General features: G+C 46.5%; 1 protein-coding gene across 1 annotated transcript in view; it reads left to right on the top strand.

Moving 5' to 3' along the window:
* Positions 1-675: 675 nt before the first annotated feature.
* LOC132973021 (receptor-type tyrosine-protein phosphatase beta-like) overlaps positions 676-23,564 on the top strand; it is a 32,061-nt gene continuing 9,172 nt past the window's right edge. The window contains exons 1-26 of the mRNA XM_061036217.1: positions 676-795; positions 6,051-8,041; positions 11,115-11,421; positions 13,191-13,454; positions 13,837-14,100; positions 14,257-14,526; positions 14,630-14,896; positions 14,985-15,251; positions 15,737-16,000; positions 16,081-16,344; positions 16,491-16,754; positions 16,907-17,170; positions 17,476-17,745; positions 17,961-18,224; positions 18,343-18,609; positions 19,427-19,717; positions 20,045-20,323; positions 20,868-21,017; positions 21,140-21,410; positions 21,555-21,667; positions 21,941-22,046; positions 22,153-22,230; positions 22,537-22,554; positions 22,673-22,754; positions 22,849-22,939; positions 23,065-23,141. Of these exons, the coding sequence (XP_060892200.1) occupies positions 747-795; positions 6,051-8,041; positions 11,115-11,421; positions 13,191-13,454; positions 13,837-14,100; positions 14,257-14,526; positions 14,630-14,896; positions 14,985-15,251; positions 15,737-16,000; positions 16,081-16,344; positions 16,491-16,754; positions 16,907-17,170; positions 17,476-17,745; positions 17,961-18,224; positions 18,343-18,609; positions 19,427-19,717; positions 20,045-20,323; positions 20,868-21,017; positions 21,140-21,410; positions 21,555-21,667; positions 21,941-22,046; positions 22,153-22,230; positions 22,537-22,554; positions 22,673-22,754; positions 22,849-22,939; positions 23,065-23,141 (7,092 nt within the window). The 5' untranslated portion in view covers positions 676-746. The remainder of the gene's footprint in view (positions 796-6,050; positions 8,042-11,114; positions 11,422-13,190; positions 13,455-13,836; positions 14,101-14,256; positions 14,527-14,629; positions 14,897-14,984; positions 15,252-15,736; positions 16,001-16,080; positions 16,345-16,490; positions 16,755-16,906; positions 17,171-17,475; positions 17,746-17,960; positions 18,225-18,342; positions 18,610-19,426; positions 19,718-20,044; positions 20,324-20,867; positions 21,018-21,139; positions 21,411-21,554; positions 21,668-21,940; positions 22,047-22,152; positions 22,231-22,536; positions 22,555-22,672; positions 22,755-22,848; positions 22,940-23,064; positions 23,142-23,564) is intronic.

Genomic DNA, 23,564 nt, shown 5'->3' with positions numbered 1-23,564 from the left:
AACAAAAATCAACAGACGTGAGAGGAGACCGACAGCGGTGTGAAAATGGTCTTCTCGTATCATAACAATGGACTACCGCCCCCTGCTGGCATCGAGAGTTATTTCTCTTATGTGCAGAACGTACGTGGTGGTTGGCCGTCGGCTGTAGTCTTTGCGGTGTGTTCTAGTGCAACTTTTTGGTCAAGATGTGATGCGACGCCACAGGCACCCCTGTCGCCACTAGTTCTTTGCCGTCTGCTTGGTGTGTCAGGGCCTTAAGGTATTTTTTGTTTCTATGTGTTCTTCTACATAAACTATTATTATTATCTCACAGATTTATAAACCTGCACGACCAAACATCCTTAGCAATAATGATAAGACAGACAATATGTTTTGAAACTTTGTGTTTGTTGTTGTGTTGTGTGTCTGTGATTGTATGTGTGATTGTGTGTGTTGTTATGTGATTGTATGTGTTGTTATGTGATTGTGTGTGTGTGTGTGTGTGTGTGTGTGTGTGTGTGTGTGTGTGTGTTATGTGTCTGTGTGATTATGGGATGTCCTTTGGTATTTCCGACAGTCGAGTGTTTGCAGCTCGAGGACTCGTTCTCCCTTTGAGTCTTTGAATAGAAGGAAGTCCTGCTTCTCGGCTCTTTCCTCCTAATACACACACACACACACACACACACACACTTCCCTTCAGCTCTTTCCTCCTAACACAGACACACACTTCCCCTCAGCTCCACATTCAGCTCAATGGGCGCACAAACATGGACGCATTGATCCTGCTGTTACTCTCCGTCTCTTTCAGCTGTGTGTGTAAGTACTGAATCTAAGAACAAACTTATTCATTGTATTTGTTTAGGTGTGAGCTGTGTGTTCGTCCTGTAACTGTAAAGTTATTTATTAACAAACTCATTCTAACATGTTCTGTGTCTGTAACATGAGCGGTGTGTAATCAGACTTCCTCCAACTCTCTGGGGTTTTATATTTAACTTTCTTTATTTCAAACCAGTGCTATCACAGTGCCACTGCTTTACTCGTTGATACAGAGGTAGTGAAGATCAAAGATCAACGTTCCCACTTAGACACCATGGAAACAAAAGTGGAAGTTGGGAGCTTTGGCACCAAAACATTGCCAACATAAATGTGCAGTTTAAAGTCAGTGTGTTGGAGTTTATCTGCATCGTTTGATGGATTTATTCCTCCACGACTAACCCGTCTTATTACACAGATTTAGATGAAGTACTGTTTTATGCTGATGATCTTTAAAACACAAGAGAATAAATCAGAAGTATCAGAAAAGTGTTGGGGCGCTGGTAGCGTTGTGGTTATTGTACGTGCGTCCCATGTACGGAGACAAGCAAATGGCCCGGGTTCAAATCGGACCTGTGGCTCCTTTCCCACGTCTGACTCTATCTACGTCCTGTCTCTAAAGTGTAAATCTTTAAAAAGAAATTAAAGTGTCAAAAACTATTAAAAAGTTTTAAACTATGTGCAAGTCCCAACCAGAGGAAAGTCCTGGTACTGTATCCATGAACGTTTTAGTGGGGGGATTGGGGACAGAGCACCGAGGGAATGCTACTATCAAAATCATGCTAGTTTAAAAAAATTACCTACCCTGCCTTTAAATTCATTAGCATTATTAAATTTGAAGTGCACAAGAGTTTTTAATGTTGTGTAACACGAAGTTAGCGTCATGATACAAGCGCATCATATCTAGCAAGAATCAAACAATATCGATTGCTGTTTGATACCGCGTCAACAAAAAACAAAGTCCTAAACGTCAGATATTGGGTCATTTATAGACCCTTTTAGGGCCTACATCACAATGATGTCACAGTATTAGCTGGAGGCAAAACAAAGCTAAACTAGAGGGAAACACAAATCGCCGCCACATGGTAGAAGGCGACATAGGAGTCTTAAAATATCATCTTGTTGTGTTGTTGGGTGCGAGAACAGAAGGAGTAATTACAGTAAAGTCTTGACCTGAACTGAAAAATTCTACCGTATACCAGCCGCCACTCACCGTCTACAACATGTAACAGGTTGCTAACCTCATAACTTAGCTAACGTTACAAGTGTAGCTATTGGTTGTTTAACATTTTGCTGCTACATATCTAGCCATGCAAGCTCAGTTCAACATCAATGACCCAAATCTTGTACGTTGCTGTCTGCTGTCCTTTAACTTCGAACCGTAAACCTAAATTTCCCTGCTTTGCCGATGACATTCAGCTCAGATCGACACCAAAGCCATCCCTCCTGCCACTCTATGATCATCGACTGCAAGATCAAAATAGAATCTTGGCTTCAAAACGTAACTGTGACAAATCAGAAGTCTTCATCATCGGTCCCAAATCCCTCATCAAATCCACCCGTAACTTCTCCCTCTACATCGATGGCTCCACCGTGCTCCCTTCACCCCCCATAACTTTGGTGTCATCTTTGCTCAAACCGTCTCTTTCGACTAACACATCATACACATCACCAAAACAGTCTTTTTCCATCTGAGAGAACATTCCTCCGTCCATCCTTCTTCTTTTCAGCTGCTGAGACCCTCACCTAAGCACGCATTCATCACCTCCAGACTGGACTACTGCAACAGTTTCATCTACGGCTCATCATCCAAAACACTCAAGAAACTACAATATATGCAGAATTCTGCGTCCTCTTCTCACTCAATCACACATCAGTGACCCCATCACCCCTATCCTTCATAACCTCCACAGTCTCCCCATCCCCCAGCGTATCCACTTCAAGCTCCTTATTTTCACCTATAAAGCCTTCCATAACCTTGCTCCCCCTACCCGTCTGAGCTCCTCCATCGGCACACTGTGGGGCGGCTGATTTCAGTTGGTAGAGTTGTCGTCTATCAACCTTGGCCAAGACTCTTAACCCCGAATTGCTCCCGCTGCTTCATCAGCGGTGTATGAATGTGTGATGGATTAGTTACTTCTGATGGTCTCACTGCCATCAGGGTGTGAATGTGTAGGTGTGACATGTGGTGTAAAAGAGCTTTAAGTAGTCAGAAGACTAGAAAAGCGCTATATAAACTCAAGTCCATTTACCACAATCCCTTCCCCCGCTGCAGGACTAACAACCGGTCCTGGGGAGACAGGACACTCCCACCCTCTGGATCTCACTACTCCCCCTCACTCCCCCTTCAAGGAAACACTAAAAACTCCCCTCTACTATTATTAGTAATAATATGAACTGAATCACATGCACACTGTCAGAAAACAATGAACTAAGATTAAGTTTATGTATGTCGTGTTTTGTGTTTATGCGGCTGTATTGATATATATATTTATCTGTTGGTGATTTAGTTGTATCGTACAGTTGATATCTCCTGGAGTCTTATTATCGCTTTGGGGGACATGAGTGATGTTTGAGTATCAGCTCAGGGAGATTTCAGGGGCAGGCTGTCTGAAACTTTCTAGAGATCTTCAGGAGTGTGCGCACAGTTTGTGAGCCCCTGTGTGACTCTATCCCCATCCAGCAGAGGGCGCTACACACTTTAATAGTTATCAACACTGTTAATGAAAAAAAACCTTGTTGACCATCAGGACATCAGTCCCTGAGCCCATATTCAGGAAAAACGTCAGCAATGTACTTCCTGTCCCAGTGTGAGCAACACACACACACACACACACACACACACACACACATACACAGTACTTAACAGAATATAAGGTTACAGCTTTCCCTGTTAAATCACATCCTCTAAAGTGTGACGTATGGGATATTTTAAGTGAACAGTTTGTTACAAATCAGATGTATTATTAATCTTATTATTTATTATTGTTGTTAAGCCCCCAACGTTTGCCGATGTGTGGACTGTGTGGACTGTGTGGATCAGAGACACGCGGACTCGACCGCGTGTCTCTGATTTCTTTAAATTTATTTATGGCTGTATCTGACTAAATTGACTCAAAATAAGGCTCTTAAGTAGCTGTCTCTGTGTGTTCTCTGTGTTCGATGTGCAGACACAGATATGACTGCGCGTCCTGTTTTTTTAAAAGAAATTCTTGAGTCCGCCTGTTTGCAAATAAGCACACTTCGTAATAACATAAAGCTATGTCTGTGCTGTATTACAAAGTTATGTACAAGAGGTAACCGTGCTTATGCCCGGTTTGTCCTGGAGCAGTGTGACCGCAGGCCGTGCAGGCAAGCAGTGACCTGGCAGGGGGGCGGCAATCGTGCTTAAAGGGATACTTCACCCATTTGCTTTAAGCTTTGTATCATTAGAAACCTGGTAGTATTTTTGAATGGTCGTGCATCCCGCCCTCATTTTCCCCTGAGATGGGAAATCTTTGTATTTCTAAGTCTGAAAAGGAGCTTCCAGTGATGCAAAATGATGATTTTTGCGTCACTGGAAGCTGTTGCGGTTAGCAGGGTGAAACTACAACGCTAGTTCCTCATATTTTCGACCACTGAAGCTACAGACCAATCACAGATCAGTGGGTGGGAACTCACTCCCAGAATCGAAACTTAACGTCCGCCATATTGCTTGGAAGCTATGCTAACATGCTCTATGGAGAAAGCTGATAATGACAAAAAATATAAATATAGCCGCGAAACGGCTGCTGCAGACAGGCTGGTCTTGTGTTTTGGCTGCTGCGGCCTGTCAGCAGCAACCGTCTCGCAGCTATATTGCTATATTGCCGCCACCGGCCGCTGCCAGCTCAGCAGCCGAGACATAACGCCTGCCTGTCGGCAGCGGTGAGGACGAGGAGCTGGGGCCGGGGCCGGCTCGAGCTGGTGCGGACTGGTGGTGTCTGTGCCTGTCTCTCACTGTTTGTCTATGGACACAGACATAGAGTCTGTTTTCTGCCAGGAATTTCCAAGATCAATTCTGTAAGAAATTTGGGAATCAGTTGAGGAAATGGTCTTATGTGTAAATATGTCTGTAAATGTTTTTATTACTATATTTCTACTGCTATATTGTATATTTTGGAGAAACTGTATCAATCGAATTTCCCTCTGGGATTAATAAAGTATTTCTGATTCTGAAATAGAGGACCTTAGTGGAAGTGGCCTGCGGTGCTGTGCATTCTGGGATTTGGTGTCTTTCATCAACATGAGCCAAAAAGACACTTTCTGCCTTTTCACGGCCAAGAAGGCACCAACTTCAAAATGTATTTCACATTTCTACTACATATATGACCCAATGTCAATACAGATTCATGTTTCAACAGGTGAAGTATCCCTTTAAGCATGGTACGACAACATTGCCAGTGTGAGCCAGGCTTTAGAGGGACTTAAACCTGCCATCAGTTGCCTCAGCAACGTCACTCAATCATGCTTGGACTTTGTTGTTGGTCCATTTATCTGCATTTTTATTGATATTAAGAGTTTTTACCGACTATTATTTACTGTTGTTACTTATGGGATTAAAGAATGGTGGTTGGTGGTACTGGACTGGCTCTTGTACATTGACGTATGGACCAATCACTCAAAGTCCCACTTGTGCTGAGAGAGTACCTACTCTGAAGCAGGAGCTAAAAGGGTTCCTCTGAACTAGAGCTATGAAAAAGTTCCTGTGATACAAAAACACCTATTAGTTGTAAGCTATGTCAGAGGTGGGTCTTATATTAAATATGAATCAACTAAGCTTCTTTACATTTAAATATAGAACATATCCAGGGGGCGTCTGTGGCTCATTGGTAGAGTCGGTCGTCTCCCAGTCTGAAGGTCAGAGGTTTGATCCCCAGCTCCTGCTGTCCCATTTTGAAGTGCCCTTAGGCAAAATACTGAACCCCAAATGTGAATGTGTATGAATGGATGAGTTGATACTGATGGACTCTTTACTCAGCAGCCTCTACCATCAGTGTGTAAATGTGTAGGTGTGACCTGCAGTGTAAAAGGCTTTGAGTCTTCAGAAGACTAGAAAAGTGCCCTACAAGCTCAGGTCCATTTCCCATTTAGTCCAAGTCGTGAGTCTGAGTCTGAACCCGTTTAGTTTTGACTCTTTAGAGAATCAAAGATGTTATGTTAAGATGTTGCTGTTCCTCTTCCTGTTGTTGTGTCTCATGTTGTAATGCCTCTCTCACTTGGGTGGTGTGTCTCTGCAGACACGTCTCCTGCCTCCACCCTCTCTGATTCCTCAACGTATAAACCTGTGGGACGTTCCATCACCCCTCCACCCATCAGTGTCTTCGCTGAACACTCAGCTCACACACAGACATCCAACACAGGCAGCACACCTGACTCCACCCCAGGACTCCACCCATCATCCCTCAGCCCTGATCCTCTGTCAAACCTAAGTCCTGATCCTCCAACACCCCTCAGCCCTGATCCTCCACCAGAGTCAGGTCCCATCAACAGTCATGATAACTCCACCACCTTGACTGTAACCACAACCAACCAACAGAGGAGCCTGGTCAGGATGGAGGAAGAGACGACTGAGACCTCCTCCTCCACCCTCTCTTCTTCCACGTCCCTGCCTTCCTCCTCCTCCTTCTCAACCGCAGAGTCCTCCCTCTCCTCCTCCAACTCCTCCGTCCTCTCTATCTCCCTTCCTTCCTCCTCCACCCCCTCTCTCTTGTCCTCCATTCCCTCCTCCTCCTCTTCCCTTCCTTCCTCCTCGTCTTCCTCCACCACCTCCTCCCTTCCTTCCTCCTCGTCTTCCTCCTCCACCTCCTCCCTTCCTTCCTCCTCGTCTTCCTCCACCATGTCCTCCCTTCCTTCCTCCTCGTCTTCCTCCTCCACCTCCTATTCTTCCTCCTCCTTCTCCTCCAACTCCTCCCTTCCTTCCTCCTCATCTTCCTCCTCCCTTCCTTCCTCCTCGTCTTCCTCCTCCACCCTCTCTTCTTCCACGTCCCTGCCTTCCTCCTCCTCCTCCTTCTCAACCGCAGAGTCCTCCCTCTCCTCCTCCAACTCCTCCGTCCTCTCTATCTCCCTTCCTTCCTCCTCCACCCCCTCTCTCTTGTCCTCCATTCCCTCCTCCTCCTCTTCCCTCCCTTCCTCCTCGTCTTCCTCCACCACCTCCTCCCTTCCTTCCTCCTCATCGTCCTCCTCCCTTCCTTCCTCCTCGTCTTCCTCCTCCACCTCCTATTCTTCCTCCTCCTTCTCCTCCAACTCCTCCCTTCCTTCCTCCTCATCTTCCTCCTCCCTTCCTTCTTCCTCCTCCTCCTCCTCCTTCTCCTCAGTGACTCATCCTCTCTCTGCTGGTTTTTCTGTTTCGGACTCAAACACAGATTTTAAACATTTAGTAAACTTTTCGTCACCTGCCTCCATCACAGCTACGCCTGCAGGTTTGACATCTATATCAGACATGGAGATGGATCCTGCATCGACCCCTCCTGCTTCACCTTTAACAACCAAAACACCCCCCTCCATCTCCTCCACCCTGTTTACAGTCTCCACAGCTCAGCCAGAAAACTTCACCAACACTACCATCAGTAAGGCTCCCCCCACTTCTCCATCAGTCAGGGTGACGTCTACAGAAGGAACCAGCACCTCCCCGCTAACGGCACCACCCACGAGTCACACAGACACTCCTACAACCACAACCACACCCTCTACACCCATCCCATCCACAACTACACCCTCTACACCCATCCCATCCACAACTACACCCTCTACACCCATCCCATCCACAACCAGACCCTCTATACCCATCCCATCCACAACCAGACCCTCTATACCCATCCCCTCCACAACCACACCCACAACACCCATCCCATCCACAACCACACCCTCAACACCCATCCCCTCCACAACCACACCCTCAACACCCATCCCCTCCACAACCACACCCTCAACACCCATCCCCTCCACAACCACACCCTCAACACCCATCCCCTCCACAACCACACACTCTACACCCATTCCATCTACAGCTACACCATCCAGTCCACCTCCACCCACTAAAACTTTAGCCAAAACAACCACAGGCATGGTAACCACCCCCACTCCAAACACAGCCATAACTACAGCCATCTTAACGACAACACCACCCACCACCACCAGAACCACACCACCTGCAGCTACAACATCCACCAGAACAACCTCAGCTCCTCCTCCTGTCACCACAGCTACACCCGCAACCTCAACCAAACCGGTGAGTACACCTTGATCGCGCTTTGACTGTTTCACTCCACTTTCTAATCTTGACACAACACAGATTTCTCTGATTTTATGTCACAAAAACAAGTAAATATATATGTGTATTTGGGGGTTGAGGGGTTTTTGTCTGGAGGGGGAAACCGGGGCACCTGGTCAGCATCTGGTGGCTGTGCCCGGTCAGACTCAGCAGGAAAAATGATTTGCTAATCCCTAGCAATACAGTCTGGTTTTAGGGATATGGAACATAACCTCAATGGCAGGGAAGGAGCCAGATTGGAGAATGTGGAGACCTACAAGCTAAATAAAGTTGGGCTCACCTCAACGCACAGGTTTGGGGCATCAGGTTAGGATCTTCTTGGAAGCCTCCCTCTGTAGGTTTTCTGGGCATGCTCAACTGGGAGGAGACCCCAGGATAGACCCAGAACTTGTCTGAGGGATTATCCTTTCTGGCCTTGGAACACCTCAGAGTCCCCCAGGAGGAGCTGGCAAATGTTGCTGGGGAGTCTGGGTTGACTTACTTCACCAGATGCTAACCAGACCTGACCTGGATGGATGGATGGATGAAAGAAATATAGTTTCACAGAGACAAACACATGATAATATAAGACGCACACTACACATAATGGATCATATTCAGGAACAGAAATTACAAGCCCTGTTGGTCAGTCTGGACGCAGAGAAGGCCTTCGACTCTGTAAGTTGGAAGTTTTTATACAAGGTCCTCGAGAGATTTGGGTTCCCTAAAGAGTTTGTCAAGGGAATAAGTATGTTATACAAAAATCCAACGGCTCGAATTAAAATAAATGGATATCTATCTGACACAATTAAATTAGAACGTGGGATAAGACAAGGATGCGGAATGTCTCCTCTGCTCTTTGCACTCTATATAGAACCCCTTGCTCAGTGGTTAAGACGAGCCGAAAATATCAAGGGCATCCCCATGGGTCATGAACAACATAAGATTGCATTATATGCAGACGATGTGCTAGTATACTTAGTTGAACCTTCAAAATCGTTTACTGAACTTATTAAGATTTTAGATTCATTCAGTCTATTTTCAGGATATAAACTTAATGTTAAAAAAACCCAGATCGTGACATTTAATTTTAGTCCGACAGGAAAAATTCAAGATGAAGTGGGATCAGACTACTTTGAAATACTTAGGGGTACTGCTACCGAAAGATATTACCACATTGGGGAAGATCAATTACGACCCCCTCCTGACTAAAATAAAATAAAATATTCAAAGATGGAACTGTAACCCGTTTATGAGTCTCACCCAGAGGACTGAATCTGTTAAAATGAATATCCTTCCAAGACTTCTCTTTCTATTTCAAGCTCTACCAGTTGATATTTTTAAAATACAATTTTCTGAATGGGACAGAATTATCTCCAGATACATTTGCAGGGGGAAAAACCTAGAGTTAGCTTTAAAACATTACAACTCCTGAAAAAGGATGGAGGTATGGCAGCACCAAATATGAAAGATTATTTTTACTCAGCTCAAACCATTGTTGAATCTATGCAACAAAGATTACAACTCCAGATGGAAAGACATAGAGCTCTCATTGACTAAGAACCATCCAATCCAGACAGTACTTGCTAATAATGATTTAAGAAAACCATAGATAACATTCAGAACCACTGGATTAGATTCCAACTGAAAGTCTGGAAAGCTGTTAAGGAAGACAAGATAAGGAAGGAAGATAAAATACGACTACTAAGATGGTGTGCCTATGACCATGATTTTAAACCTAACCAACTGGACTCCAGATTTAAAGACTGGACAAGTAAAGGAATAACCACACTCTTTTCAGTTACTGATAAGGGACACTTGATGGATTTTCAGACTTTGAAGAGAAAATATGCCCTTGAACACCAGGACTTCTACAGATATTTACAATTACAACATTATTTTGACAAAGTGTTGAAACATTTCCCACCAGACACAGATGAACCGGTACTGAAATAATTTATAGGAGCCTACACATCCGAATTAAAAAGAGGTTTCATGGGGCGCTGGTGGTGCAGTGGTTAGGGCGCGCGCCTCATGTATGGAGGCTGTAGTCCTCCAAGCGGGCGGCCCAGGCTCGAGTCCGGCCTGTGGCTCCTTTCCCGCATGTCATTCCCCACTCTCTCTCCCTGATTTCTGGCTCTATCCACTGTCCTATCTCTCAGTTAAATGCACAAAAAGCCCCAAAATAAATCTCTAAAAAAAAAAGAAAAAAAAAAGAGGTTTCATATCCAGACTATATAAAGGCTTCATGACAAAAAAAATCACATTCAACAGAATATGTAAAAAACAAACGGGAAAAAGAAGGCAGTTTCACTATTTCAAAAGAAGAATGGCACAACCATTGTGACCCCCAACGACAGAGGAGTGGGAGGATATAGTTAAAGAAATCTATGTTATGGAAAAAATGACCTTCTCACTTCGTTTACAAATGGATAAATTTAAGCAATTATGGTCAAGATGGGCCTCGTATGTACGTTTGTCACGGCCACACTTCCCAGAATTGGTAAATTAACAGATACTTTAACGTTGATGTTGTTATCCCCATGCATACATGTGTATGTTTACTGATGTCTTGTATGTTTATCATGCATAAGATGTTTTATTTCCTGTACTTTGTTTTCTGTCTCTTCGCTTTGAAAACATGTTGAACTGTCGCCCCAAAATATTAAAGAAAATAAATGTAGCTACACATCCCTCTTTACAGACTGTGTATAGTTATAGAGTAATAAGGTACATATTGTTAAAAAAAAGAAAAAATCGAGGATGTTAAGGAGGAAAAGGGTCTCAAGATTATCTATATGTTTTCTGCAGACTTTCACTGTGGACCCAAATACCTTCTGTAACTGCATCGCTAATTGCCTGTAAATTGTTCTCAACCATCCTCTAAATAAAGAATTGTAAAAAAATAAAAATAAATAATAATAATATATATATACATATATATATATATATATATATATATATATATATATATAGTTCAAATTTACTCAGTTTCATCATCCAGAACAAACATCTGTTTATGTTTATGTTGTGATGTCACTTCCTGTTTCAGGTGCGCCCCACTGAGGCGTCTCGTTGCTCCGTTAACGTCACAGAGATCAGATCGAGCTCAGAATCAGCTATGGTGAAGTTCAGCACCGCCGCTCTCTCCTGTGACTTCACCGTGGTCACTGAAGAGTTCAACACTGACCCCTCCCACTGTGACCACGGCCACTGTAACCACGCCGACTGTGAACCCGGCGGGGAGTCCAGAACCGACTTCACCTGTCTGATCGCCGGTTTAACACCTGGGGCCGTTTACAGGATTACCTTGATCTCCAGGAAGGACGGAGAGAGGAGCGACGTGTCAGCATCCACAGGTCAGAACACTGGATTTTAGTTTTGGAGAATAGAAAAGAATCAGTACTCAGACACGTCTTACTCCTGCTCTTAAAGCATTTTAAAGACAGTGTGTTGGAGTTTATCTGCATTGTTTGATGGATTTATTCCTCCACCACTCACTCGTCTTATTACAACGATTTAGATGATGTACTGTTTGATGCTGTTGATCTAAAACAGAGAATAAATCAGAAGTATCAGAAAAGTGTTGGGGCGCTGGTAGCGTTGAGGTTATTGTAAGTGCGTCCCGTTTACATACGCTGTAGTCCTCCAAGCACGTCCACCCCCCCCCCCCCTCTCATTCTCCACTCTCTCTCTCTCCCTGATTTCTGACTCTATCTACGTCCTGTCTCTAAAATGTAAATCTTTAAAAAGAAATGAAAGTGTCAAAAAGTATTAAAAAGTTTTAAACTATGTGCAAGTCCCAACCAGAGGAAAGTCCTGGTACTGTATCCATGAACGTTTTAGTGGGGGGATTGGGGGACAGGACTAAGGTCCCCGATGGAGGAAGGGGCCCTTAAATAAATCTGTTGTCTATTCTCTGTATTTCTAAGTCCTAACTGTCAGAGTAAAGGTCAAATAAAGTAGTACTATCAATCATGGGCAGTTCTAGGCAGGGGCCAACAGGGGCCAGTGCCCCTGTAACACTGAACTTGGTCCCCCCTGTGGCCACCCCTCCAAAAGGAAGAGCCCCCCCCCCCCTCATAACACATACACAGTATTTGACTCACAATCTAGTATTAAATACTGTTACTGAAACAAATATAAATCATGGTATTTTATGTTGTGGTATTTAATGATATTTAATATATATTTTAAAGCGACCATCTTTGTCTTTGTCTTTCAACCGGGTTTAATGTTCCCCTCTGACAAAACAACTGGCCCCAGTTTGGCCCCCTCAGTAAAAGTGGTCTAGAACCACCACTGCTATCAATCATAAAACCACAGAGATTGTCTCGTTTTAAAACAAGTGGTTTGAAAAAGTCTCAAATATTTGAATATCTTTATCAGGAAGTTGACGAATGAAAAGCATTCAGTGTTTATGTTAGTCAGGCCGCTCTGACCTGCGCTCTTTAACAATGGTATTCGTCTCCTCTGAAGAGTTACCATCCCCCCCACCCCCACCCCCCCCACACACACACTTCCCTCCTGTCATTGTTTGTGCAGCCGCAGGATGCAGGAGGTCAGTTAGTTGAAGGACAGCGCAGAGAGAGACTTAGAGTCACATTGTAAATAACTCGATTATAAAATTGAACAATGTATCATTTGATAGGTTTATACATGATGTGCAGTAGGATGTAGATTAAACCCATAACACCCACAGAAATGTTAAACAAGGTGAAAGGTTTACTTTGCAGAGCAGACAGATTAAACTCTGGGTTTAAAGAGCTGAAGGTGTTTTAAACCTATATTCTCTCTAATGTCCAGCAGGGAGTTAGGGCGGGGCTACTTGTGATTGACAGGTTGTTACCATTGCGACTTGAAAATAATCTTGTTCAGCGCTTGGTTGTACGTGAAGGAGGAGACGGCTTCTCATGTTTTCAGGAAGAACTTTTAGTCTGAGGAAGTGACCATATTTGGACAAGTGGGTGGAGCTGAAGAGGAGCAAGTGTTGTCCAAATATGGTCACCTCCGTCTCTAAAGACAAAGATGCAAAAAGCAACCCTTTTTCAAACAGTAGTTACAAATCTATGGAGGCTGTAACCATGGATACGTTCACTTTGATTGTGTTCTTCTGTCCGACCTGCAGCTCCTTCGCCTGTCCTCGGCCTGCAGGTGGCGTCCTCATCCTCTCACAGCCTGGGTGTTTCCTGGCGGGGGGGTCCAGGCCGAGCGGAGCAGTTCAGGGTTCTGCTGACGGATCAGGATGGGATTCTGCAGAAAAACTTCACCGTCCCAAACACATCGACCTCAGCTCAGCTGGACCGCCTGCAGCCCGGGACCCCTTACAATGTCACCGTGGTAACTGAGGCTGTGGGCCTTCAGAGCTCCGCCTCCACACAGGCCATCACAGGTGGGTTTTATCATGTAGTATTGTAGTATGAGTGATGTTCATGTCAGCAAGAGGAGACCAAACACAGAGCTCACAGAGACTAAATGAACGCTTCACAGGCTCAATACATCGACTCTTAAAAAAACATGATCAAACTTTCATTACAACAATAAGACAGCAGCTTTATTTTGAAGGTGCACAGTTTAAACGTTCTCCTGAAGGTCGGGTCAGATGATTTGAGGTTCTGTGCAGCGTCAGAACTAGTTTCTTCTGTGACTCAGAGGACTTCAGATCTAACCCCTCATGCTATCACAGTACTTTTTTTTTGTACCTGCAGGACCAACATGCACACCTGTCAGTCTGTAAATAGTATTAGAATTTATTTAACCCCCCCTGCCCTCAGTCCCTGCAGTGGTGTCACACCTGATCCTGGACCACAACGGCAGCTCAGACAGTCTGCACGCTTCCTGGGTCTCACCTGAGGGGAGGGTGGAGCTCTACCTGCTGACCCTGTGGGGTCATGGATCTCCCCCCCAGGAGAGCCGCCTGCCTCCAAACGTCACCCAGCAGAAGTTTGAGGGCCTGATGCCTGGTCGCAGGTACGAGTTGAGAGTGATGACATCATCAGGAGGAGTGAGCTCAGAGAGCAGTACCAGCAGCAGGACAGGTACAGGATAGGTGTCCTACTTATAGAACCTTTATTTATACTATAGATCCAGTTTGAGCCTACCTTTTTGTTTTTGATTACACACATCATCTGAGGGTCACCTGGTTATGACACCACACCTTATTAAGGTTCAGGCACCTTCTCTCCCTGTTTCAGTCCCTCAGCGGGTGTCGGCTCTCTCGATAACTCCACTCAGTGAGGGCCGGGCTTTGATGGTCAGCTGGTCGCCCCCCAGTGGAGACTGGGAGAATTACAGCGTGCTGCTAAAGAACGGCTCTGAGATTCTGCTGAACCAGACCGTCAGTAAACGCAGCACTCAGGTGAAGTTCTCCGGCCTCGGTCTGCTGCCAGGTCGACTGTACCAGGCTGAGGTCACAACGCACAGCGGCATTCTGGGTAACATGGCTTCCTGCTATGGACGACTGGGTCAGTTTATGTTTTATTCTGTAATCTTTAAGACCTACACATGTTATGTTCATCTGAGAGATCTAGGATTTTAATAATTAAGGAATGATGTGTGTCCCTGCAGCCCCCGGTGCCGTGCAGCGGCTGAGGGTCCGTCACGCTGATGAGACCACTCTGAGCGTGCTCTGGGATCAACCCCGGGGTGAGTGGGACAACTTCACCGTTGTCCTCCGGCAGGCTGACCCCCCTGCCCTGCCATCTCAGAGGGTCCTCTCCTGGGGGGCTAGAGACTGCACCTTCAACCTCCTCACACCGGGGCGCTTGTACACCGTCACCGTGACAACCAACAGCGGCAACCTGAGGAGCTCCGCCTCCGTGACAGCACACACAGGTACGTCTGATTATTTAAAATTCAGACTGATTACTCTGAGAGATAGTCAGGACTCTCTTAGCGTCTTACGTCGCTTTGTGTCTCTCAGCTCCGGCTCAGGTGGTTGGGCTGCAGGTGACTAATGGCGGCAGCACAGACCGCCTGCAGGCGCTTTGGGAGCAAGCATCGGGACACGTGGACTCGTACGGCGTCCTGCTGGTCCATGACAGCAGTGTCATAAAGAACCAAAGTCTTAACCCTGACACCACAAGCATCTGCTTCAACGGCCTGAGACCAGGAGCGCTCTACAGGGTGGTGCTGACCACCAACAGGAGAGGCCACGCCTCCAGACAGAGCGTCATGGAGGGACGCACAGGTGAGGAAACACCTCACCTAAAATCACTGACTGTCACTGTGTGTGTGTGTGTGTGTGTGTGTGTGTGTGTGTGTGTGTGTGTGTGTGTGTGTGTGTGTGTGTGTATGTGTGTGCGCCTGCAGGATATTGTTGAAAAGCAGGAATTTGTAAGGAATTTTCAGGAAGTGTGGACAAGCGAAAGAACCTGGCAGTGTGTATGTGTGTGTGTGTGTGTGTGTGTGCGTGCGTGTGTGTGCATGTGCGTGTGTGTGTGTGTCCATGTGTGTGTGTGTGTGTGGGTGTGTGTGTGTGTGTGCATGTGTGTGTGTGTGTATCTGTGTGTGTGTCTGTGTGTGTGTGTGTGTGTGTGTGTGTGTGTGTGTGTGTGTGTGTGTGTGTGTGTGTGTGTGTGTTTGTGGAATGTTTTTCTGCTGCTGTTTCAGCAGTGACCAGTTCACAGTTCCATCTGCTGCCATTAGCTGTTTTTCATCTCTGTGCCCCCTCAGTCCCTGCTGCTGTCGGCGAGGTGACGGTCAGTAACAACGGGCGGACCGACTTCCTGAGTGTGTCGTGGCGTCCCTCTGCTGGTGAGGTGGACGGGTACCTGGTTACGCTAAGCGACAGCGAGAAAACGCTGCACACCGTGTCCGTCTCTAAATCCAGTCCTGAGTGTGTGTTCAACTCTCTGACACCTGGATGCCTCTACAACATCTCCATCAGCGCCCGCAGTGGCTCTGCCCACAACCACACCTACGTCCAGGAGAGGACACGTAAGAGTTGCACGTTCTGACATGTTCATTCATTAAATAACTCATGAATCATTCATTGACAAACCCCTCCCCCCTGACAGAGCCGGCTCAGGTGCAGAGCCCCACAGCGACACATTCAGCGCGGGACGATTACCTGAAGGTGTACTGGCGTGCAGCTGCAGGTGATTTGGACCTGTATCAGGTGTTCATCAAACACAACAACGTGTTCCTGCAGAACAAAACCGTTCTGAAGACGCAGAACGAGTGTGTGTTCAGCCACCTTGTGCCCGGCAGACTCTACACCGTGCAGGTCACCACCCGCAGCGGGAAATACGAAAGCAGCGCCTCCACCCACGGCAGGACCTGTGAGTGACCCGTCTGACACTCCAAGACTTCACATCTGGGTCACCTGGGGGGGGGGGGGGGGGAGGCGCCCTAAATATTACAAATTTGAATTCTTTGTTATTATGACCCGGTTTATAAGGCTGAAACATTCCTCTGCTTCCTTCAGTACCAGCGGCGGTCCAGTCCCTGGTCCTGGCAGGTCAGGGGACAGAGGACCTGCAGGTCAAGTGGGTGACGGCTCCGGGTGACGTGGATCACTACGAGGTGCAGCTGCTCTTCAACGACATGAAGGTCTTTCCTCCAGTCACGCTGGGCAGCGGCGTGGACCAGTGCGTCCTTTCCTCGCTCACTCCTGGACGGCTCTACAAGATCCTGGTCTCCACCTTCAGCGGCCCCAACCAGAGGGCCCGCTTCATCGAGGGGCGCACAGGTGAGAATGCAGACTCTCCTCCTTACTCGCACTCAAGAACAGTATGGCTCACGAGAGCCTGAAGATATAACGACACACCTTCTTCCCATGTGAAGAACACAGCTAGCCTAGCTTAGTATAAAGAGTGTCTGTATTTGTCTCGTTCCCTTTAGTTCCCAGTAAAGTGAAGAACATCCACGTCAGTAACGGTGGCGACAGCAGCAGTCTGCAGGTGAGCTGGACACCTGGTCAGGGGGACGTGGACGGTTTCTCTGTCTTCCTGTTTAGACAGAGCCGACAGCTGGACGTCCGACTCGTCCTGAAACAGCAGAGCGAGGTGACGTTCGCCTCTCTGCAGCCCGGACAGGTGTACCATGTGACGGTAAAATCGATGAGCGGAGAGCTGCAGAACAACAACACCGCCTCTGGACGCACAGGTACGCAGGCGACAATATTCACATCAAGGTGGACAAAGCTTTATCAAAAAGCATGGTATGCAATCACAGACATCCCAAGGTTAACAAAGTGTTTGTGCAATTTAGCCTGCAAATGTTTGATGAATAAATATCTCTCCTTGAAACAATCAATTAATCTAGGACTTCTGTTTGTGTTGCCGTGGTGACAGGTTTCAATATCTTTGGACTTTAAGTAGAATTATATTGAAGTTCTAGAATCTTGACAACCTTAATTGATTTAACAGCCTTGAGATATGAAGATGTAAATGATGAGATGTTGTGTTCAGTGCCCTCAGCAGTGACCGGGCTGCAGGTGGACGACCTCCTCTCCACCTGTAGTCTACAGGTGAGCTGGCAGGAGGCGCTCGGGGTGTCGGACGGTTACGTCCTGCAGCTTCAGGACGACAGAGGGAGTCTGATCATAAACTCCTCGCAGCCCGCCGGACACACCAGCTTCAGGTTCGACCGTCTCACACCGGGGAAGAAGTACAGAGTCTTGGTCCAGACCATCAGCGGTGGGGTCCATAGCCGGGGGGTCAGCGTCGATGCTCAGACACGTAAGACTTCCTGTTTACACCTCAGACTGAAGGACGAGCAGCGATTACAGCAGCAGAGAGACTGTCAAAAGTTATTCACAGAAAAAATGAGTTGAACTGTCAAACGCTCCGATTCACGGGAGATCAACAGTCTGAGGGTCTCTGAGGAAGTAAATTCAAACTAAGGGTTTATTTATTGTTTTGTAAATAAAAACAGGCTGATGTTGTCCTGTCAGGTCCTGCAGCCGTCTCTGATCTGACGGTTAAATCCAACACCACCTCCAGTCTGTGCTTCACCTGGTCTCCACCTGATGGAGAGTTCCAGCTCTACGAGGTCTTCTTGTATAAAAGTGATGACTTGCTGCTGGACACTCAACGCACCAAGTCCGGCAGTGAGCAGGTCTCCTTCCAGGGCCTCACACCTGGAGCGCCCTACAGACTGCTGGTTGTGACACATAGCGGGGTATACAGCAACCAGACCTCGATGTGGGCCAGGACAGGTGAGGGAGCGGGGGGGAGTTCAAGTCTATTCACTTTAAATGATTTATTCTAATTCTACTGCTGCCAAAACAGTCAGGCTATAAGGTGAAAAAAACCTGCTTCCTGTCTTGTCCTCAGTCCCAGCAGCTGTGACGTCTCTCCGAGCTCACAGTGGGAACCAGTCTGACGCTCTCTGGGTGAATTGGGATCGTGCTGGCGGGGTTCTGAGCGGCTACCTGCTGACTCTTTACAAAGCCGACGGCTCCCAGCATGCCGTGCAGCAGCTGGGGTCAGAGGTCACGGAGTCTTTCTTCTCGGATCTGGTCCCGGGTCGTCTGTACCGAGTGGAGGTGCTGAGTCTGAGTGGAGGGCTGAGTAACAGAGCCAGCACAATGGGCAGGACCGGTGAGAGCCTCATCTTAATGTTTCAAGGCCCTGGAATATCCTTGAATATCCTGGAAGAATGCTATGTGTGGTTAGATACAAAAAGAGGAAGACAGGCTGAGGAATCAACATTAATGTAACACGATATAAACTCACAGAAGTTTTGCATTCAATAAAGGGGACATATTATGAACACTTATGAACACATGTTTCTGAACATATATTTGGGTACCTGAGTGTCTACTGACCCACAAGATGTGAAATAAACCCATCCAGTCCTTTGTTTGTGGTCTGCATAAGTCTTACAACACAGAGAAAAATGCTCTGTTTCAAATGTGCTCTCCTTGTGATGTCACAGGGGGATTCTGGTAAAAAAAAATCCCCTACCCTGGTATCTCCACCCATGGACTCCACCCCCAGCCTAGGGCTAAACTTTTGTGCAGGTCCGCCATTTTTATTCTCGCTAGCGAAGGAGTGATGTGTACCAGGAAAACTCAGGGGGGGGCTCATTGGATTTAAAGAGACACACACACCAAAACGGAGCGTTCTGAGAGAGCTGGTTTATACAGGGTCACAAACCTCCTCTGGTGCTTGATTCATGTTATATTTTGACCAAAACACAGCACAGATGTTTCATTTAGACCACAGGGGACTGTTTGAAAAGGTGGAGAAGGGGGATAATACGTCCTCTTTAACATTTTCTTCATAATCAGAAATATCAGAAACACATGATTAGTAGCATGTCCAGCAGGGGGGGTCTCAACTAGTAGTGAGTCTGATTGTAAAGAAGAAATTCTGAAATGTATTCCTGTATGTACCATCCCCCTCCCCCTCCCAGCTCCCAAACCTCCCTCCTCCTTCCTGTTCAGGGGGGTCACCAACACCTCCCTGGAGATCACCTGGAGCAGCCCCATCGATTCTGACTACGACGACTTCGACCTTCAGTGGACTCCTCAGGACCAGCTGTCCGTCATCAACCCATACCACAGCCGTACATCCGGCAGCCGCATCCTCAAAGGGATGTTTCCAGGACGACAGTACACCTTCAGCCTCCGCACTATCAGCGGGGCTACAGAGCCGGAGGCCACGCCCACATTCAGCACACCCATCCACAAGAGCATCCGAACGAGTAGGTGGCCCCATGAATACACAGAAGCACAGTCAGTCTTACAACTCTCTGAGGTTCAGGTTCTTTTATTCAGCTCAAATTCTGTGTACACCTGCATGTAGATTACCTGATGTACCTGTGTAACTATGTACCTTTACCTGTATGGAGTATAGTTGTGTATTCATGTGTACCTGTGTATTTATGTGTGTGTTCAAGTTAATATACCTGTAAATTCTGTTGCATGTTCCTGTGCATACACCTTTGCACACCTGTGTGTTTAAGACCTGTGAACACCTGTGTGTGTATACATATGTGTATATATAAAGACCTCGTTGTGTCTTCCTGTAGAGCCAGAGCGAGTCCACAGTCTCCACTGTCGCCCTCAGAGCTCCACCTCCATCTCCTGCTCCTGGGGCCGCCCAGAGGCAGACTACGACTCCTACACCATTGAGTGTCTCCACCAGGACACCCAGGTACTGGTCTACTCGAGACGCACCGGCCGAGACTCCACCGGATACCTTATTTCCCATCTAGAGCCCCACAAACGCTACACCATCTCTGTCAAGGTCATATCTGATGGAACGACCAGTGATGAGGCCAAAGACAGCGTTGTCACCATGATCGACCGTGAGTCCAAATGTCCTCATAAACCAGGTTTACTTGTCCTCATAAACCAGGTTCAATGTCCCCATAAACCAGGTTCAATGTCCCCTTAAACCAGTTTCACATGTCCTCATTACCCAGGTTCACATGTCCTCATAAACCAGGTTCACATGTCCTCATAAACCAGGGTCACATGCCCCCTTAAACCAGGTTCACATGTCGTCATTACCCAGGTTCACATGTCCCCATAAACCAGGTTCACATGTCTTCATTACCCAGGTTCACATGTCCTCATAAACCAGGTTCACATGTCCTCATAAACCAGGTTCACATGTCCCCTTAAACCAGGTTCAACATCCCATTAAACCAGGTTCACATGCCCCCATAAACCAGGTTCACATGCCCCCTTAAACCAGGTTCACATGTCCCCCTAAGTTATGATATAAATAGCGGAACAGGTCCAAGGATAACTGCCTTAAACTTATTTCTGTCCTCAACATTTAATCTTGAGTTTTAATCATTTTAAATAAAGTTTTATTCCTTATCATCCTGTCTTCGCCCCCTGCAGGTCCTCCAGTGCCACCCCTCATCATCCGGATCAGTGACAGATCTGCCATGGTCACCAAGTCCTCCATTGTCTTTACATTTAACTGCAGCTGGTTCAGTGACGTGAACGGAGCTGTCAAGTTCTTCACTGTGGTGGTGACAGAATCTGAAGGTGATGATGTCACAACAGCAACACCATCTTATTTGTTAGATGTCTCTGTGAGCTGTGTCCTCTCAGACAGACGTTTCTGTGTGTCCTTAAGTGAGATATCGCTGTTCTCTGATTGGTTAAAGGTGTGGATGACGAGCAGCCTCAGCAGCACCACCCCCTGCCCTCCTACCTGGACTATAAATCCAACAGCTCCATTAAGTCCTACCAGACGGGTTTCTTCCCGAGTCGCTGCACCGAGGGCCCAGACAGCTTGTCCTCTGGTTTTCAGATGAGTTTGGGAACTGGGATGGACATACTGGGAGGCTCCTGTGACCACAGAGACCCAGACCTGGAGAACAGCGGGGATCTGAGCCTGTTCTGTGATGGACCACTGAAAGCTAAAACAGCTTACAGGTACTGAAGATGTCCACTGAAGGTTCTGTGTTCCCTGTTGCAGAATAGAGGCTTGGTGTAGAGTGTTAGTATCATGAATCATATCAAACATAGCTTCAGTAGTATGACTTTAGTGTTGTGTGTGCCCTGTGTTTGTGTCTGCAGGCTCAGTGTTCGAGCCTTCACTCAGCTGTTTGATGAAGAGAAACACGAGTTGACCGTCAGTTCTCCTCTGTTCACCGACACGTTCCTGTCGCTGCCCGTCACCACCGAGGCAGGTGAGATGACGTGTACCTGTGTCAGATCAGGACAAAAACATCAGAGAATAACTTGATTAACTGGAGAAAGACCAGTTCTTTATTTGATCAGTTTGAACCTTTTTAATAAATCTTCTATTAATCTGTAAACTACATAACTAGAAGAGGGCAGAGTTCGCTGCATGAGGAGTTTTCAGCCCTCTGCTGTGGACCCGGGCTAAAACCTGACAAGGATCCATTAAAAACATATATATTTATCTGATATATTTATATGTTGTGTGTTTGGTCGTGCAGAGCCTCTGAGCGGTGTGATCGAGGGCGTCAGTGCCGGCATGTTCCTCATCGCCATGATGGTCGGCGTCACCGCGCTGCTCGTCTGCAGGCAGAAGGCTCGTAAAGTGTGAGTATACTCATTGAACACACAGCAGTGTGTCTGAGGCTGTGATTGGACAGCAGGACTGGTGTGTACTCACTGGGTGATGAAGGGTAACACTGCTGTGTTTCAGGGTGGAAGAGCGAGCGACAGTGAGAATGAGTGTGAGGAGAGAGAGGACGACACCTGGAGCTCACACAGGGGTCAGAGGGTGAGACATACTGATACTACTACGAACAGAAGTCACATTATGAATAGTACTCATAGTTCTTTGGGATAAGAAATACTGTATACTCCTTTTAGCAATTAGCTTTGCTGCTACAGTCATGCTAACACTTTAGATGCCTAAACAAACTCTGAAGCTAATATTCACCCATAACATGACTTCACTTTTACTAATTATAATGAAATAATTTATATACTTAAAGTCATTTTCTGATTAAAATCAACCCCTATAATAATATTTCACTGTTTACTTTTTTAATGTATAACTCCTGTCTCTCGTGCTGTCTTTTAGAAACCGTCGGATCTCCAGGTGAGTGTATCAAAGATCTACTCCAACACTTCATGTTTATTTTTTAAACCTTCTGTTTATGTCCTTCATTCCCATAAAGATCAGCAACTTTTTTAAATGTTCTGTTTGTGTCCTTTAGTCCCATAAAGATCCAGAACTTTGAGAGTCACCTCAACAAGCTGCAGGCCGACTCTCACTACCTGCTGTCCCAGGAGTACGAGGTTGGTCAGCTGATACGGTCTGTTTCCATGGAAACAAAAAACACACATAGCACTAGCATATAGCACTAGACTGTACTCTCTCTCTCTCCATCAGGACCTAAAGGATGTGGGTCGTAACCAGTCGTTGGATTCAGCTCTGCTGCCGGAGAATCGAGGGAAGAACAGATACAACAACATCCTGCCATGTGAGTGACGCACACTAATAACCAGAGAAGAACAACACACCTGTGACCTGTGAGATTCACCTGTCCATCTTCATCATCATCTTCATCATCATCATCATTATTGTGATTCTCTGGTTTCTGTTCAGACGACTCAACGAGAGTGAAGCTCTCCTACGTGGACGACGACCCGTGTTCAGACTACATCAACGCCAGCTACATCCCTGTGAGCTCATCTGCGTCATCGTCATCATCACCATCATCATCATCAATCAATCAATCAATCAATCAATTTTTATTTGTATAGCGTCAACTCATAACAAGTGTTATCTCGAGACACAGGCAGGTAAAATACCTTACTCTTTGTCTGTTGACATTACAAAAGAGCAGGTAAAAAGACCTTCTGGCAGGCCGTCAACCAACTATCTTGAGGAGCCTAAGAGAGCTCAAGAGCTCCCAGGAAAGTAGGTGGTTAGTGACTGAGATTTAAAGATAGATACATGCAGTAATATGATGTACTGTATATGCAGAGAGAGAGAGAGAGAGAGGAGCTCAGGGTGCCAGTTCCCCCGGTAGTCTAAGCCTATAGCAGCATAACTAAGAGCTGGTCTACACCTGCACCAGCCTTAACTATAAGATTTATCAAAAA

This window comes from Labrus mixtus, chromosome 4 (genome assembly GCF_963584025.1).
Source record: "Labrus mixtus chromosome 4, fLabMix1.1, whole genome shotgun sequence".
Classification (NCBI taxonomy): Eukaryota; Metazoa; Chordata; class Actinopteri; order Labriformes; family Labridae; genus Labrus; species Labrus mixtus.
The sequence above is the reverse complement of the archived record's forward strand: the minus strand, read 5'-3'. Positions and strand labels throughout refer to the sequence as shown.